Source organism: Trachypithecus francoisi, unplaced genomic scaffold, assembly GCF_009764315.1.
Source record: "Trachypithecus francoisi isolate TF-2019V2 unplaced genomic scaffold, Tfra_2.0 Lachesis_group11, whole genome shotgun sequence".
NCBI classification, from domain to species: Eukaryota; Metazoa; Chordata; class Mammalia; order Primates; family Cercopithecidae; genus Trachypithecus; species Trachypithecus francoisi.
In genome coordinates this window covers 83,789,219-83,807,962 of record NW_022681456.1, presented here as the reverse complement: position 1 = coordinate 83,807,962, position 18,744 = coordinate 83,789,219, and the positions used below count along the sequence as shown (strand labels likewise).

The following is an 18,744-nucleotide window of genomic DNA, read 5'->3' as shown; positions in this document are numbered from 1 at the left end:
CTGTTAAATTTTATGTTTTTTTTCTTTTTTAGGTATAGAGATTTAAGTTCCTTATATAACTAAGGAAAAGTCCAATTCCAAATTTAACAGTCAAGATACTTAGTTGTATGGAATTTGGAAATTTTCTTAACCCTCTCTTCTGTGTCATTGACACTTTTCAGTTTTCTAGGAACTCTGGGCTTTGCAAGTTCTCTGAGCCTTGAGCGTTCCTTCTTTAGCCAGTGGGATGGCAGCCATTTTGCCCTGCGTTATTGCCTTGTCCAGTGAAGGAAAATGAAACGCCTAGAAATTGTGAATTTTGCTTTTTGGACCTGATTAGTTTTGTATGTGATGGATAACGTTAAGTTTTTAAAATTCCCATGTGATTTCTTGGGTTTTAAATTCAGGGCTTACTTAGCAGTGTACTCGTGGGGCCAGCTGGAATTTTGAAAATTGAAGCTTCCTGCAGTTTTGTTGAATATTTTCTTCACTGATTTTTTTTTTCATTCATCTTTTTCATGAGGCTAGGACATTCACAAGTGAATTGAGAAACTGAACTACTCAGAATCTAACTATGAATGTTTGAGAGACACCCAGTCCAAAAGAATGATTAGACTCGAAGATATTCATAAACCATTAGTTTATTAATAGCTCTATAAAGGTTTTCCATATTCTAGGGTCCTGAGGGGAATGGTCTGGATAACCTAACAGGCTTTTCCATCCCTCATGATTCATTTTACCCTATTGAAAATTATCTTAAACAGAAGGAAATGAATAGGCCTGTTAGAACCAGATTCTAAACAGTGTTGCTTCAGTGGGAAGGGAGTGGTTTGTTAGTCAGTGCTTGTGGAGGCTGTTACTCCAAAGGCAGCTTGCTTCTCTGAAGTTAGTCAACAGTACTATAGCCCAGTGGCAGATGCTGCCAACATAAATCTTAAAGAGCTAGTAACGTGTTGCTTTTCTAGGAATTCCGTTCAGCTACAGATTTAAGGTTTATCAGTAGTATTTCCAGAGAGATGGTCCAGCACAGTGGCTCACGTCTATAATCCCAGCACTTTGGGAGGTGGAAATGGGTGAATTGCTTGAGTCCGGGAGTTCAAGACCAGCCTGGGCAACATGGCAAAACCCTGTCTTTGCCTATAGTACCCCTAGCTACTTGAGAGGCTGAGGTGGAAGAATCACCTGAGCCCGGGGAGGTCAGGGCTGCAGTGTGCTGAAATTGCGCAACTGCACTCCAGCCTGGGCAATCACAGTGAGACCCTGTCTTTAAGGAAAAAAAAAAAGAAAGGAAGGAAGGAGGGAGGGAAAGAGGAAGGAAGGAAGGAAATGAAGTATTTTAAAGACCAGATTCTAGGCCGGGCGTGATGGCTCATGTCTGTAATTCCAGCACTTTGGGAGGCCAGTGAGGGTGGATCACTTGAGGTCAGGAGTTTGAGACCAGCCTGGCCAACATGGCGAAACCCCGTCTCTACTAAAAATACAAAAATTAGCCAGGCATAGTGGCACGTACCGGTAATCCCAGCTACTGGGGGGCTGAGGCAGGAGGATCGCTTGAACCTGGGAGGTGGAGGTTGAGGTGAGCCAAGATCATGCCACTGTACTCCAGCCTGGACAACAGAGCGAGACTCCATCTCGGGGGGGGCGGGGGGAATTGTTTTTTTGTGTGTGTATGTGTTTTTTTTTGAGACAGAGTCTCACTTCGTTGCCTGGGCTGGTGTGTAGCGGCATGATCTTGGTGCACTGCAACCTGTGCCTCCCAGGCTTAAGCCATCCTCCAACCTCACCCTCACAAGTATCTGGGACTACAGGTACATGCCACCACGCCCAGCTAGTTTTTGAATATTTTGGGGAAATAAGGTTTTGCCATGTTGCCCCAGCTGGTCTCGAACTTCTGAGCTCAAGTGATCTGTCCGTCTTGGCCTCCCAGTCTTGGGATTACATGCGTGAGCCCCCATGCCTTGCCCAATGTCCTGCCTTTTTAAGGCTGAATAATACTCCATTGTATGTATATTTCATATTTTGTTTATTCATCTGTAGATGGACATTTGAGTTGCTTCAGTGTCTTGGTGATTGGAATAGTACTGCTGTAAACATGGGTGTGCAGGTATTTCCTCAAGACCCTTTCAGTTCTTTTGGATGTATACCGAGAAGTGGCATTGTTGGATAATATGGTAGCTCTATTTTTCATTTTTTGAGGAAGTTCCCTACTGTTTTTTATAGTGGCCGCACCATTTTACAATCCCACGAGCATGCACAAAGGCTCTCCATATCCTCACCAACACTTGTTATTTCTTGTTGTTTTTTTAAATGGATATCCTGATGGTGTGAGGCGATGTCTCATTGTGGTTTTGATTTGCATTTCTCCGATGATGAATGATGTTGAGCATCATTTCATATGCTCATTGGCCATCTTGGGAGAAAGGTCTATTCAGATACCTTGCCCGTTTTTTAATTGGGTTGATTTTTTTTTTTTAATTGTTGAGTTATAGGAATTCTTTTTATATTCTGGATATTAAGCCTTTATCAGATACATTATTTGCAAATGTTTTCTCTCATTCTGTAAGTTAACTTTTCTCTCTGTTGATTGTGTCTTTGGATGCACAAAAGCTCTTAAGTTTGATATAGTCCCATTTATCTTATTTTGCTTTTGTTTCCTTTCCTTTTGGTGTCATATCCAAGAAATACTTGCCAAATCCAGTATTATGAAGCTTTTCCTCCATGTTGTTTTCTAGGAGTTGATAAAGTTCTTTTTAAAAAACGTTTAAAATTTTTAAAAATACACTTCTTACATTTAGGTCTTTAATCTATTTTGAGTTATTTTATTTATTTATTTATTTTCCTGGAGTCTTCAGTGGTGCAATCTTGGCTCACTGCAGCCTCTGCCTCCCAGGTTCAAGCCATTCTCCTGCCTCAGCCTCCCGAGTAGCTGGGACTACAGGTGCGTGCCACCATGCCCGGCTAATTTTATATTTTTAGTAGAGACGGGGTTTTGGCATGAGCTCCTGACCTCAAGTGATCTGCTCACCTCGTCCTCCCAAAGTGCTGGGATTACAGGTGTGAGCCACTGCACCTGGCCTGAGTTGGTTTTCTTTTTCTTTTTTTTTTTGAGACAGAGTCTCGCTCTGTCGCCCAGGCTGGAGTGCAGTGGTGTGATCTCAGCTCACTGCAGCCTCGATCTCCCGGGCTCAGGTGATCTTTCACCTTAGCCTTTCAAGTAGCTGGGACTATAGCATGTGCCATCATGCCTGGCTAATTTTTAAAATTTTTTGTGGAAATGAGGTCTTGTTATGTTGCCCAGGCTGGTCTTGAACTCCTGGGCTCATTTGATCCTTCCACTCTGGCCTCCCAAAGTGTTGGGATTGCAGGTGTGAGCCTGTGTGCTTGGGCTGTTTTCCTTTTTTCTTAAATTTTTACTGAAATTTTATTTAATAGAATTTTATTTCTATTAAAGTTTTACACACACGTATTTTAAAGAGGCAAGTAATTTTATAAGCCGTCACCACAGATAGCAGTCTTCTGCTTACCTCTTCTACCCAATTTCCTCTTCCCCAAAGATAACCTCTTTTACTTCCTTGACTGATTCCATCTGGATTTACCTTCATACCTTTAAGCAACGTGCTTACATTTCTTCTGATTTTCAGTACTTTTGCATCATATACTGGCTTCCCACCTTAGCTACCCACCCAAACGTCCATACCACTTTCCCCTCCATATAGTTATAGCAAAATTTTGATTAAATATTAGATTGATATTTTTTATGTTATGACTAAGTAAATGCTGTTGATAGCTAAATCATGTGGTATACTTTTATTTTTTTCTTTACTGCTTAAATTTTGTTTTCTCTGTAATTGCAAGATGTTTTATTTGCTTATTTTCTATGTATTTGTCACGGATATGTCTCTGTAAGTTGCATGAATCTCCCTCTCTATGGTCAGTCACATCAGGTATTCTGTCAGTTTCATCTTGAATAAGTCCTTCCTGGAATCTTCTGAAATGCCTTGGTTTAGATGGATTGGTCACTGGGTGCATGGCATGGCAGTAGAATGGATCAACCCTCTCTAGTTTCTTAGGGATTTCCTTTACTTTGTGTATTGCATCCTGTGTATTCTGGGTCTCATGTCTTTACCTTTTTGAGCTTCTTCACTTTGGTTGAGTACATCTCTAAAAGACATCTCCCTTTTTTTTTTTTTTTTTTTTTGAGATGGAGTCTTGCTCTGTCGCCAGGCTGGAATGCAGTGGCGCCATCTAGACTCACTGCAACCTCTGCCTCCCAGGTTCAAGCGATTCCCTTGCCTCAGGCTCCTGAGTAGCTGGGACTACAGGTGTGCGCCAGCACGCCTGGCTAATTTTTTGTATTTTAGTAGAGACGGGGACTTCACTGTGTTGGCCAGGATGGTCTCTATCTCCTGACCTCGTGATCTGCCTGCCTGAACTTCCCAAAGTGCTGAGATTACAGGCGTGAGCCACTGCGCCCGACTGACATCTCCTATTTTTAATGTTTTTTTTTGTTTTTGAATATTATATTCTTGCCCTCAACTCTGCCTAGTGTCCTCCATTCTAGAGACTATCTGTTTTGCCCTTCTAGAAAATAACTGCAGTCTTCTGTAGGGTGAGGAAAAGACATTCTCTTGGCTACCTGGAAGAGGAAAGAGGATCTAGGAGTCTAACTTTTCTTAAACTTTTAATCTTCCTGTTTATAATGTTTTGCCCTCATTTCCAGAGGGAATTGGTTCTCCCCTTCCTATGTATTTTCATAGTGTAAGTCTCCTCCCCACCTTCCTACCCCTACCCTGTGTTTGCCACTTAGGATTCAGCTTTCTTGGTTCTGCCGAGGCATTTATTGCTTATCTACCTGCTTTCCAAATTTCAAATTTTGTTGCTGCTGTCACTTTGGTTCTTTTTTGTCCTTACGGTTAATGCTTATGTTTTCCTCCCTACTCATTCAGTGAGGTATGAGAAAGAACAGAGGCTGTGCACTCATTCTGCTATCTCTGACTGGAAGTTGCCCGAGCTGCCCTTTATCTCCTCTCTTCTCCCATGCTGTCTTTTAGTCACTTTTTATCTGCCTTTTATCTATTTGTCGCCTCTGGCTTCTGACTTTTACCCTCATCTTGTTCCAAGCCCAGTCATCTTTAATACTTACTTTTTCCATCTCATTGGGCCTCTCACCTCTTGTTTCCTTTCACCCCACACTCATTTGGCACCTCATGTCCTCCTCTTACTTCTAGGGGCCTCCCTGAGCAGAGCAGCCTTTCTTTCCCTTTGCTTCTTGTCAGTTTCCCTTCTCTCCTGTGCTTCTCTGCTCCACTGATATACGAAACACACATATCAAAGGATAGCCTGGCCATGTTTGTGTAGCAGCTCAAGAAACTATTCTGAACAGCAGCAAAAACCACACACCAATCTTTAGAAATTAAATCTTTGTTGAATTAGCATGTCTTGACTGCTTCACTTCTTCTTGCTACGCATTTTCCTGTGTCATATGTCTGACTGACTCTTCATTGTTTTTTTTTTTTCCCCAAGACGGAGTCTTTCTCTGTCACCCAGGCTGGAGTGCAGTGGTGCAATCTCGGCTCACTGTAACCTCCACCTTCCAGGTTCAAGCAATTCTCTTGCCTCAGCCTCCCAGCCACCTGGGATTACAGGTGCCTGCCACCACACCCGGCTAATTTTTGTATTTTTAGTAAAGACGGAGTTTTACCATGTTGGCCAGGCTGGTCTCCAACTCCTGACCTCGTGATCCGCCCACCTTGGCTTCCCAAAGTGCTGGGATTACAGGCGTGAGCAATCTAGCCCTGCCAACTCCTCATCTTTTTACTAACTATTCATCTATTGATACATCGTATTCCTTGTAGTGTTTTGCCACTATGAAGACAGGTATTTACTTTTTAAGTAAAATAAATATTACTAATAGTAAAACAGTCATTATACTGGGAGTTAGAAGGGCTGAATTTATTGGCTTAAATGACACTATGTATTATGAGCCTTTCTTTTTTTGAGATGGGGTCTAGCCCTATCACCCAGGCTGGAGTGCAGTGGCTCACTGCAGTCTCTGCCTCCTGGGTTCAAGCGATTCTCCTGCCTCAGCCTCTCCAGTAGCTGGGACTGCAGGCACATGCCACCATGCCTGGCTAATTTTTTTTTTTTTTGAGATAGAGTTTTGCTCTTGTTGTCCATGCTGGAGTACAGTGGCACGATCTTGGCTCACCACCACCTCCACCTCCCAGGTTCAAGTGATTCTCCTGCCTCAGCCTCCTGAGTAGCTGGGATTACAGGCATGTGTCACCACGCCCAACAAATTTTTGTATTTTTGGTAGAGACAGGGTTTCTCCATGTTGGTCAGGCTGGTCTTGAACTCCTGACCTCAGGTGATCCACCTATCTCGGCCTCCCAAAGTGCTGGGATTACAGGCACAAGCCACCGCCTGGCCCATTTTTTTTGTGTTTTTAATGGAGACAGGATTTCACCATATTTTCCAGGCTGGTCTTGAACTCCTGACCTCAAATGATCTGCCTACCTCCGCTTCTCAAAGTGCTGGGATTACAGGCTTGAGCCACCTGGTTGGTATTGTGAGACTTTCTAAATCACTGCGCCTTGATCCTTTATCTATAAAATGGATATAATAAGCTCTTTCTAGTTTATAGGACTTGAAGAAGCAAATGGGAGAGGGTGAATGAAAGTAGGAAACGCTGAAATGATTTTTAAGTTGTGTGCCCCACCCATCTTGCCTTCCATAGATGGTCCAGGCTGCGGTCTGGGAGCTGCTCTCCTGTGTGTGGTGCATGGACCCAGGCAGGAGTGAGTAGATTCCTAGAGGACCTACTATGGCTTGGATGATCTCTCCACTTGGGGTGGGCACCATCCCCTCCCTATCTTCTTAACTTGGCAGATATAAAGCATTGGCTATACGTTCTTACTTTACACACTAATGTTCTCACAACAGTGGCAGGGCCTTCCTAGGCAGAGGACATCTACAAGGGGTGGGTGATGGTGGCTGCCACCTCCTGAACTGTGGCTAATGGGCTGCTGGGTGGGGGGATATTGCCTGAGGGGTCCGCTGGAGCCCATGGCAGGCAGAAGCCAACAAAAATTTATTACTGTTATTGTGACTACATCTGTATGCATGAACCACTTAACTGTAGAGGAATTTTGGTTACATAAGCTTTATGGTGGCTTAGTAAATGGATTCTACAGTTCTTGTTGTTTCTCCCAGATTGAACTTGCCTTTCTGCCATATGATTGGCACTACTGATTGTTGAATCATTTCTTCCAGAACAAGGAAAAATGCCAGGTGTGGTGGCTCCCGCCTGTAATCTCAGCACTTTGGGAGGCTTAGGTGAGAGAATCGCTTGAGCCCAGGAGTTTGAGATCAGCCTATGTAACAGAGAGACCTCATCTCTATAAAAAACAAAAAACAAGGAAAATAGGTACATAAATGTTAGTGTTACAGATGGTAAAAGGTGAACAAACATCAGCACAATGCAATATACATTATCACAACTTTCGGCTGAGCACAGTAGCTTAAGCCTGTGATCCCAGCACTTTGGGAGGCCAAGGTAGGAGGATCACTGGAGCCCAGGAGTTCGAGACCAGCTTGGGCAACATAGTGAGACCCCATTTCTACAAAAAATATTCACAAATTTCAAGATTTATGGAGTTTTATTATATGAATTAATCTAGTTCAGAAGCTTTTTAGATATGACATTGTTTTGATCGGTCTCCTGTACCCTTAGGGGTAGCACAAGTAATAGGAAAAACAAAATAGGTTTAGTTGCAGCAGTGCTGGTTGAAGATGTCTGGATGATTTAAGTTTCTGTGTTCCTGCCAGGGGTAATAATTGAGAGTCATATATAAGGGAACCTTAGGAACCCTTTAACACTGTTTACAGATGTGGAAATGGAGGTACTGAGAGGTGACTTAGTTTGCTTGAGGCCACATCGTCGGCAGCACTGTATTTCTGAACTTGTATTCTACCAACATCTCAAGTAGCAAAAAATGGAAATGAACAGTTGAGGGAGCTGTCAGTCAGAGATGGTGGAATGAATATCTCTAATAGCCTCTGTTTTTTCTCATACCTCATTAAATGACAGTAAGAAAAAGAAAGGCATTAACTCAGAAGAACAAAACAGAACTGCAGAAGAGAGAACAGCAACACAATTTTGAAACTGGAAAGCGGGTAGATGAACGATCGCTGACTTAGTGGCAATGAGGGAACAAGGCCGTTTACACTTTGAAAACCCAAAAGGCTCAGGAGTGGGTGCATCAGTTCCCTCTGGAAATGGGGGCAAAAGTAGGTTGCAAAGAGAAGGATTCATTGAAAGTTTAAGAAAAGACTTCAGATCTTCGCTCTTCTATGAAGCCAGGAGAATATTCTTTCTTTACCATAGCAGAAGACTGGAGATTTATTTTCTAGAAGAGGAAAATAGAGAGTCTCCAGAATGGGGAACACCAGGTACGGTTGAGGGCAAGGAGAGCCTGCCGTCAAACTCTTCCAATTTGTATATAATTCTTTTCATACTCAGTAGTATGTTTCAAGGTGGATTCAGTTCTAAACTCAGAACATGGGTGATTAGGTGATCACCCCAATACTTCCCCAAGGGACAGACTTCTTATTAACTCCTCTCCACTGAGTACATCACTAAGGCCTTTGGGTAGCATTTTATTTTTCCTTTTCTTTCTTCTCCTGTAATTTAGTAGTTAATCTTCACAGAAAAGAGGAAGATGGTGTAATGATTTGTCTCTTTTTTTAAAAAACTGGGCTGCATAACAAAATAATGATTTTTTTTTTTTTTTTTTTTTTAGTTTTAGCATCACTGTTTTAATATCATGAAATACAAGTACAAAACATTGTATAAGTATACTTTTTACTACACGGAGATGAACTAATACATTTATGTTTCTATCAGAATCTGTATCACCCAGCACTGACCAATGTATTAGGAGCTTTCCACAGGGATTTTTTTTTTTTTTTACTATTCCTATAAGGTTTTATCATGAATTAAAAAGCTCACAACTCTTTTCAGCCATTGTAGATTTACATTTATCTTAATATTCCTGTTTAAGATGCTTTGGAGAACTGTTAAGAACTACAAAATCAATTTAGGAAGAGTTTTGAATGAGTAATTTTATTTCACGTTGGCCAAGATCTCCCTTATGTTGGCATTGCAAAGACACTGCACTTATCTGAGGTTAGAAAAAATGTTGTCTTAATAGCCCCCTTACTGTGTAACAAGGCAAATTACCATTTCCTGAAATGTCCAGAATATCAGAGTAGATAGTTATTTGTTAAGCAGTGAGTCATGAAACCCCACTTATAGAAGACAACAGCAACACAGGACCACTAAGTCCTAAATATACCAAAGAAAAACAAGTTTACAAATATTCAAACTGTCTTCTCTACCTCTAAAATGGTTTAACCACATCAAGTGAGAGTAACATGAGCCAATTAGAAAGGGAAATAGTAAACTGTGCTAGTGTCTGACATTCAGCTTCCATAGCACGTCTCACAGTTTTCGGCCATTTCAGCTAAGAGTTTTCTTATGACAGGCAAAAATAATGATTAAAATACCATTAGCTTTGCTGAGAAATGTGAAAAAAAAAACCACAATGTCAAAAATATTTGAAACTAATTTTGTTTTTATAAATAAATAAAATGGTGTTTATCTTTTCTTAAAATTCTTGGTGTTAAAACATTCAAAGTTATGTCAACCTGTAAGGATAAAGGGGTATTTAAGATAACATGTTTGGAAAACTGAACCACATTTTTAATTGCCAGCATTATGCTTTATTCTTGGTAGAATCATCCTTGTTTCTTCTTTTTACATCCCAATTATAAACCCTGGCCATATTGACTTCTGTGGTAGTAAATTGATCTCGAAGAAAGTCAAGGTCTTCCTCAAGGGAATCAAGATTCTTTGTGGCAGTCGATAAATTCTTTTCCAACAATGCCTGAGCTTCATCAATATCATATTCAAGCATTACATTAGCCCCCAACCACAGACACACTTTATCAGTAGGAGGAACTGAAGCTTTGCAATACAAGTTATCTGCCAGTAAGAATCTGGTCTCCATTGAGTTGGTGGACTCTTTTTTCTTCTGCATGTATTTTAGAATTTCCAAAGTCTGTTTAATTTCAGGAATCTGACCTTTTAGCCTTCTTTTCTTTTGAGCAAGGTTGAGTTCCATAAACTTATACTTCTGGTACTGTTCATCCAGCTTCTTTAATACTGTATCTGCAGTCTCATTCCCAGGCTGTTTCATGAAGGAATCTACATCTTCCACAAACACGGCCTCAGGAATCCCCATGTGGAGCCGCCGCCCATTCCCTGTGGCCATTTCTCCTTTGCCACAACTGCCCTTAGCGGCCGCCATCTTGGGGATGCGAGCGCGCGACTAATAATGATGTTTAAAAGATTCAAAGGTAGATGTTTTCTTAGGTGTTATACAAATTTTATCTCAATAGTTTGACTAACCAACAATTGGTCCTTAAAATATTAGGCTGGGCATAGTGTCTCATGCCTGTAATCCCAACATTTTGGGAGGCTAATGTGGGAGGAATGCTTGAGCGTAGGAGTTTAAGACCAGCTGGGGCAACATAGCAAGATCTCATCTCTACAAAAAAATTAGTCAGGTGTCGTGGTGCATCCCTATAGTCCCAGCTACTTGGGAGGCTGAGGTGGGAGGATCACTTGAGCCCAGGAAGTTGAGGCTGTAGTGTGCCACTGCACTGTAGCCTCAGTGACAGAAACCACACACACACACACACACACACACAGACACACACACAATTTCTAGTATCAGAGGTCTTTAACACTTACAAGGTATCGTAGATGTTTTGGCCTTGGGAGTGGGGATGGAATACAAAGATATATAAAATGTAGTCTTTGCCCTTGTAGAGGGGTGAAATGTAGCACACCAAGTTTAATACAACCATTGTTCCTTGTGTGCCCATGTACAAGTATAAGCCATGTAAAGATCTTAAAAAATATATATCTTGTTTCCTACCCTCATAGAGTTTACAGTCATGAATGATCTTTCTCAGCCAGGCGTGGTGGCTCATGGGAGGCCAGCACTTTGGGAGGCCAAGGCAGGTGGATCACTTGAGGTCAGGAGTTCGAGATCAACCTGGCCAACATGGTGAAACCCCATCTCTATTAAAAATACAAAAAATTAGCCCTTTAATCCCAGCACTTTGGGAGGCTGAGGCGGGCGAATCACGAGGTCAGGAGATCAAGACCATCCTGGCTAATATGGTGAAACCCTGTCTCTACTAAAAATACAAAAAAATTAGCTGGCCGTGGTGGCGGGCACCTGAAATCCCAGCTACTTGGGAGGCTGAGGCAGGAGAATGGTGTGAACCCAGGAAGCGGAGCTTGCAGTGAGCTGAGATCGCAGCCACTGGACTCCAGCCTGGGTAACAGAGTGAGACTCTGTCTCAAAAAAAAAAAAAAAAAAAAAAAAATTAGCTGGACGTGGTGGCATGTACCTATAATCCCAGCTACTCAGGAGGCTGAAGCAGGAGAATCACTTGAATCCGGGAGGCGGAGGTTACAGTGAGCTGAGTTCACTCCAGCCTGGGCAACAAGGAGCAAAACTCTGTCTAAAATGAACAAATAAAATAAATAAATAAAAATTCAAAAATTAGCCAAATGTGGTGGCACACGCCTGTAATCCCAGCTACTTGGGAGGCTGAGGCACAAGAATTGCTTGAAGCTGGGAGGCAGAGGTTGCAGTGAGCTGAGGTTGTGCCATTGCGCTCCAGCCTGGGTAACAGAGTGAGACCTTGTCTCCAAAACAAAACAAAAAAAAGAATGATCTTTTTCAAATTATATTCTGTATCAGAGAGAATGATCTTTCTCAAATTATAGCCTGATGATCACGAATCTCAGTGAGATGTTTCATTTATAAAATTTAGTGGTTTAATTTCATCTCTTTGACAGTCATCTTTAGCATGTTAAAGACTTGGGCAAGTGTCTGGCAAATAAACTGTTTTCACGTTTTTACAACTTAATATTTCTTAAATTTATTCAATAGAATAAAACTTAACGAAATAACCTGTATAAGAGTGCATTCCTCTAACCCCTATGCACATTAGATTGGCAGTAAATTTTATCTGAATCACAGGCTTTTCCCTTTTGTTAACTCAGTATCAATTGTTTAAGGAAAGCTAGACAACTCCCCTATTCTTGCCTTTCCTCCATGCAGCCAAGGGTGAATATTTTAGGTTTTATTTCTATGGATCATTCTTCATTAACTGTGCTAGAGGCTATCATTTAGAATGGGAGATATTTCCAGGTTCTTAAAGCTAGAGTATATTTATGTACTATGTATTCTACATTTGTCATAACATTTCCAGTTATTAAAAGGTACAGAAATCTTTTGATGTTTTCTAATGCTTCTGAATGCAGACCTTTATTCACTACCTCCATCTTAGGTGATGGTTTTCACCTAGTAATTTTTTTTTTTTTGAAACGGAGTCTTGCTGTGTCGCCCAGGCTGGAGTGCAGTGGTGCGATCTCGGCTCACTGCAAGCTCTGCTTCCTGGGTTCACGCCATTCTCCTGCCTCAGCCTCCCAAGTAGTTGGGACTTCAGGCGCCCGCCACCATGCCTGGCTAATTTTTTTTTTGTATTTTTAGTAAAGACGGGGTTTCACTGTGTTAGCCAGGATGGGCTTGATCTCCTGACCTCGTGATCCGCCCGCCTCAGCCTCCCAAAGTGCTGGGATTATAGGCATGAACCACTACACCCAGCCTTAATTTTTTTTTTTTTTTTTTGAGACGGAGTCTTGCTCTGTCGCCCAGGCTGGAGTGCAGTGGCGGGATCTCAGCTCACTGCAAGCTCCGCCTCCGGGGTTTACGCCATTCTCCTGCCTCAGCCTCCGGAGTAGCTGGGACTACAGGCGCCGGCCACCTCGCCCGGCTAGTTTTTTTTTTTTTTGTATTTTTTAGTAGAGACGGGGTTTCACCGTGTTAGCCAGGATGTTCTCGATCTCCTGACCTCGTGATCCGCCCGTCTCGGCCTCCCAAAGTGCTGGGATTACAGGCTTGAGCCACCGCGCCCGGCACTTAATTTTTTTTTTAAGTGAGAGCTACAAATCTGTCTTAGGGCTTCTGTGAAACTATTCAGAGTACTGTAAGTTAAAGTAGCACATCCATAAACACATTGCATCTCAGATAACAGAATACCTTAATTTATGGAAACTATACTCCCAAAGAGGTTGTCTATAAAGTAATTTTTGCATATATAAATTCACTGTATTATTGATTGGTTGATTGATTAATTGACTGAGACAGAGTTGCTCTGTTGCCTAGGCTAGACTGCAGTGGTATGATCTCTGCTCACTGCAATCTCTGCCTTCTCGATTCAAGTGATTCTTGTGCCTCAGCCTCCCGAGTAGCTGGGATTAACAGGCATGTGCAACCACGCTTGGCTAATTTTTGTAATTTTAGTAGAGATGGGATTTCACCATATTGGCCAGGCTGGTCTCGAGCTTCTGGCCTCAAGTGATCCATCCATGTCGTCCTCCTAAAGTGTTGGGATTACAGGCATGAGCCACCATGTCTCACCTGTTCTACCATCCCTTTTATAAATATTGGTCTGCTTCTCTCTGAAGCGTTCTATGCTAGTAGTAGAATAAGATAGAATAAGATCATATTTTTTATCTCTGTATTGTCAGGCTTATAAGTGCCTGTTGATTGAATTAAAAGAGAATAAATAAGGTATCATAATTCAGATATTTGAAATCAGTTCTTAAAGTGACATGTAAATTGTTTTAGTTCTCTCCCTGACCTTGACCGCCAGAGCAGGCTTTGGAATACAAAGAGGTGGAGGAGAAGGACAGTAGAGAAAGGGTCACAAGCTGTTCTTCCAGATTTCCTAGCAAGTCTTAGATAATGGTAATACCTGATTCTAGAATACAGAAGGTTATATAACATAGTAAGGGAGTGTGTATGGTAATAAGAATAAGAAAGGAAGTTATTAGGTCTCTTCTGTAAATAGGGTTGGAGCAAATGCTTAAAAGGATAGAACAGGGCTTTCCTATCTTATTTCAGCAATGCCGTTTATATATTTGAAAGTTACAGAGTTAATTTTCTTTAAAAAAAAAATTCTGGCTGGGCACCATGCCTGTGGCTCATGCCTGCATTCCTAGCACTTTGGGAAGCCGAGGCCGGTGGATTGCTTGAGCCCAGGAGTTCGAGACCAGCCTGGGCAACAGCAAAACCCCTCTATACAAAAAATAAAAAAATTAGCCAAGCATGGTGTGTGCTCCTGTGGTCTCAGCTAATCGAGAGGCTAAGATGGGAGGATCATCTAAGCCTGGGGAGGTTGTCAAGGCTGCAGTGAGCCGAGATTGTGCCACTGCACTCCAGACTGGGCGACAGAGTGACCCTGACTCAGGAAAAAAAAAGTCTCAGGCTTTTCTATGATCAGACTGAATTGTCACCTAAATACAGTACGTATGACTTTGTGACTGTGAAGTGTTTGTGTGTGAGAGACTGATTGATTGTAATACAATACTATAAGCCAAATAATTTAGCTGTGTCAGTGCCAAAAGAATAATTTTAACTCTTATGTACCACTAAATATATTTTAACTACCTTGTAAAACTAATCTCAATTGGCTTAGCTGCCACAAAAAACCTATAATACTCTAATAAAATTAGCTGTAGAACAATTGCTAAAAATTTGAAGATTTTTAACCACAGCTTGACTTACTCATGGAACCAACAGAAGGCCTGTTCGTCAGTTTTCATCTTTTTGAGTCATTTGGGAGCTGCTGGTTATCCATTTCCAACATATGCTTAAATTTTGTTGAGACGTATTTTCTTCCACTTTGTTTCTTTTCTTTCTTTTTTTCTTCTGAGATAGGGTCTGTCTCTGTTGCCCAGGCTGGAGTGCAGTGGAGTGATCTTGGCTCACTGCAGCCTGCCTCTCCTGGGCTCAAACAATTCTTCCACCTCAGCCTCCTGAGTGACTAGATCTATAGGTGCATGCCACCACTCCTGACTAATTTTTGTATATTTTGTAGAGGCTGGATTTTGCCATATTGCCCAGGCTGGTCTTGAACTCATGGACTCAAGCAATCCACCTTTGGCCCCCCAAAGTGCTGGGATTACAGGTATGAGCCACTGCACCCGGCCTTTTTTTTTTTTTTTTTTTTGAGACAGAGTTGCACAGACTGAGTGAGGCAATGTGATTATAGCTCTCTCTAGCCTCCAATTCCTGGGCTCAAGTGATCCTCTCCTCTTGCCTTAGCCTCCCAAGTAGCTGGACTACTGGTATGGGCCACCATACCCAGCTAATTTTTAAACTTTTTATGGGGATGGTTATCATTATGTTGCCCAGTCTGGTCTCAAACTCCTAGCCTCAACAAGCTTCCCACCTTGCCCTCCCAAAGTGTTGAGTATACAAGCATAAGCCACCTTGCCCAGTCTCATTTTTTTTTTTTTAAGTTCATTCTGTGTACCTTAACTTCTTTGATCCTTTATTCTTGAAATTTTAACAGGATATTTGCTGAATTTATTTTTTAGTCCTCAGGTGGTAAGGATTGAGTGAATGACATCACATTTCACAACATAGCATCAGTATTGGTCTGTGCAAGTCCTCTCTCTCTTGGCTCTTCAGATTAATTAATTATTTTTTACCTCCACTTTCCACTTCTGTTCCCATTTCCCCATAGTTAAACTGTTCTGATGTATTTGGTAAGTATCCTTATATTTATATGCAGTTTTGTAAATAATGTAGTGCTATGTTTGTGTGTGTGTGTGTGTGTGTGTGTGTGTGTGTGTGTGTTGTTAAACTTACCTAAATGGTACTGTACCCTCTTGGTACTATTTATGGACTGTGTTGCTGTGTAGATACCTAGTTCTTTGTTTCTAACCACTATCTGCCTTTCCTTAAATGATTTGTTCTCTCGGTGATGGACACCAGATTATTTTCAACTTCCCACTGCTACAGACGACGGGATGAACATCGTTGTGCTTGTTCTGTTATGGTGGGAGAATTTCTTTCGATGTATGCATAAGAGTAGATTGCTGTACTTAATTTGATAAGCACTGCCAAATTTGGACTCTTTTTCAGATTATGCAACATTTCCTATTTCTTCAGAAATAGGAAACAGAAAGCTGTTTATCCAGCTTTCTAATTGTTGTCTATCTGATGGGGGTAAAGTGGTATCTTAATGTTTTAATTTATATTCTCTACTGAATGACAGCATTTCTTTATATACCATTAAGACCATATGGAACGCCCCCTCTGTGAATTACCTGTTCATATCCCTGGCCCATTTCTTTAATTAGAGTTTCTGTCTTTTCCTGTTTGATTTACAGAAGTGTTCTTGTAGAGTTTAGAATATTAACCTGGTATTTGCCTTTTCTTCATCTGTCATAGTATGTTAATTTTGTCATTGGTACCTTTTGCTGAGTAGTGCTTAACTTTGATATAGGAAGTCCATAATCTTACTTTATGGTCTTCTGGAAATATAATGAAGGTATTCTGCATTTTAAATTATGTATTTCATAAGTCAGCCTTTCCCATGAGATCTTCCACCTGAGTCCATCATTATATACGACATAGAATAGTAATCCAGTTTTATTTTTCTCCGCATATTGAGGCCATTTTCCTAACCACATGAACTAGTTTGTGGCACTACTTTTTTTTTTTTGGAGACAGAGCTTATTCTTTCGCCCAGGCTAGAGTGCAGTGGTGCACTCACAGCTCACTATACCCTTGACCTCCCGACTCAAGTGATCCTCCCAGCTCAGCCCCCCTAGTAGCTGGGACTAAAGACATGCACTGCCACACCTGGCTTTTATTTTTTTGTGGTGATGAGATCTGGTCATGTTGGTCAGACTTGTCTTGAACTCCTGGGCTCAAACGATCTGCCTGCCTCAGCCTCCCAAAGTGCTGGGATTACAGGCATGAGCCACCGTGTCCAGCTGGTGCCACTACTATTTTTTTTTAAGATGGGTTGCTCTGTCACCCAGGCTGGAGTGCAGTGGCGCAATCTCGGCTCACTGCAAGCTCCGCCTCCTGGGTTCACACCATTCTTCTGTCTTAGCCTCCCGCATAGCTGGGACTACAGGCGCCCGCCACCACGCCCGGCTGATTTTTTTGTATTTTCAGTAGAGACGGGGTTTCACTAGGTTAGCCAGGATGGTCTCGATCTCTTGACCTTGTGATCTGTGCCACTACTCTTATATATCATGTTCCTATATTTCCATGGCATTCTAAGAGCTCTGGTCTATTTTACTGGATATAAATAACTGTAGTTATTGTTTGTTACATCAGTGCCAACTGTTTTCATTACTCTGTTTTGTGCTGTCTTCATATCTAGTAGGATACATCAATTAAAAAGGCATCATTTCACCCTCAAATTAATCTAAAAAGTCAATGTAGTCCCAATTAAATTTCATCTATTTTCTTAAGGAATTTGGCAGACATTCTAAAATTTGAATGGAAAGATTAAAGTCATTTTCAAAATTGATTTACCTCTTTGTGGTCCTGTTACTGCTTAATCTAAGTAGTTCACAGTTTTTGTGTGTGTGCGTATTTGGGCATTTTATATGTTTCAAGAAATTTATCCGTTTCATCTTTTTTTTAAACAATGAAATTTTTATTTTAGAAAAATTTTAGGTTTACAGAAAAATCTTCTCTGAATTTAGAATTCTGGATTGACAGTACTTTTTCTTTTCTTTTTTTCAGAGACAGGGTCTTTCTCTGTCATGCAGGTTGGAGTGTGGTGGCATGATTATGGCTCATTGCAGCCTCAATCTCCTGGATTCAAGTGATCCTTCCACCTTAGCTTCCCGAGTAGCTGAGACTGAAGGTGCATGCCACCAGGCCCAGCTAATTTTTTTTTTTTTTTGATAGAGTTGGAATTTCGCCATGTTGCCCAAGCTGGCCTCAAACTCCTGGGCTCAAGCAGTCCACCTGCCTTGGCCTCCCAAACTGCTGAGAGTACATGCCCAGCCAATAGTACTTTTCTCCTGGCATTTAAAAATATTGTTGCACTGTCTTTTGGCTTCCATGGTTTCTGACAAGAAAGCCCATTTATTTTAATTCTGGTTTCATTACATATAATGTCTTATTTTTGTGGCTGCTTTTAAGATTTTTTTCACCTAATTTTTAGTTTTCAGCAGATTGATTATGATGTATCAGGGTGTGGTTTTCTTTGGGTTTATCTTGTTTGAGATTCTCCTTCAATCTGTGAATTTATGCTTTCCAATAAGTTTGAGAAGTTTGTAGCCATTATTTTTTCAGTTACTCTTTCTGCACCAATAATTTGTTTTCTTCTTTCCTTCTGTGGTTCCACTGACATGAATGTTAGGTCTTTTGATAGTGTCTCACAGGTCTCTGAGGCTCTTGTTAAGTTTTTTTGATTTCTTTTTCTTTTCTTTTCTTTTTTTTTTGGAGACGGAGTCTCGCTCTGTCGCCCAGGCTGGAGTGCAGTGGCCAGATCTCGGCTCACTGCAAGCTCCATATCCCGGGTTTACGCCATTCTCCTGCCTCAGCCTCCCGAGTAGCTGGGACTACAGGTGCCCGCTACCTCGCCTGGCTAGTTTTTTTGTATTTTTTTAGTAGAGAGGTTTCACCATGTTAGCCAGGATGGTCTTGATCTCCTGACCTCGTGATCCGCCCATCTCAGCCTCCCAAAGTGCTGGGATTACAGGCTTGAGCCACCGCTCCCGGCCAGTTTTTTTATTTCTTTTTCTGTTCTTGAAATTGAATCATTGTATTGATCTGTATGTGCATTGACCTTTTTTG

At 41.5% G+C, this 18,744-nt stretch overlaps 2 protein-coding genes across 6 annotated transcripts in view; one reads left to right on the top strand and one right to left on the bottom strand.

Moving 5' to 3' along the window:
• Positions 1 to 18,744, top strand: part of DIP2B (disco interacting protein 2 homolog B) — a 269,875-nt gene that overhangs the window by 52,959 nt on the left and 198,172 nt on the right. The gene's annotated exons all lie outside the window — the stretch shown is intronic.
• LOC117090131 (prefoldin subunit 3-like) lies at positions 8,781 to 10,368 on the bottom strand. Its single transcript, XM_033222101.1, has one exon. The coding sequence runs from the start codon at positions 10,348 to 10,350 to the stop codon at positions 9,757 to 9,759; it is 594 nt and encodes a 197-aa protein (XP_033077992.1). The 5' UTR covers positions 10,351 to 10,368; the 3' UTR covers positions 8,781 to 9,756.

What these genes read in the sequence shown, in the direction of transcription:
- LOC117090131 (XM_033222101.1), bottom strand. Translation starts at nt 10,350, where the DNA reads ATGGCGGCCGCTAAGGGCAGTTGTGGCAAAGGAGAAATGGCCACAGGG.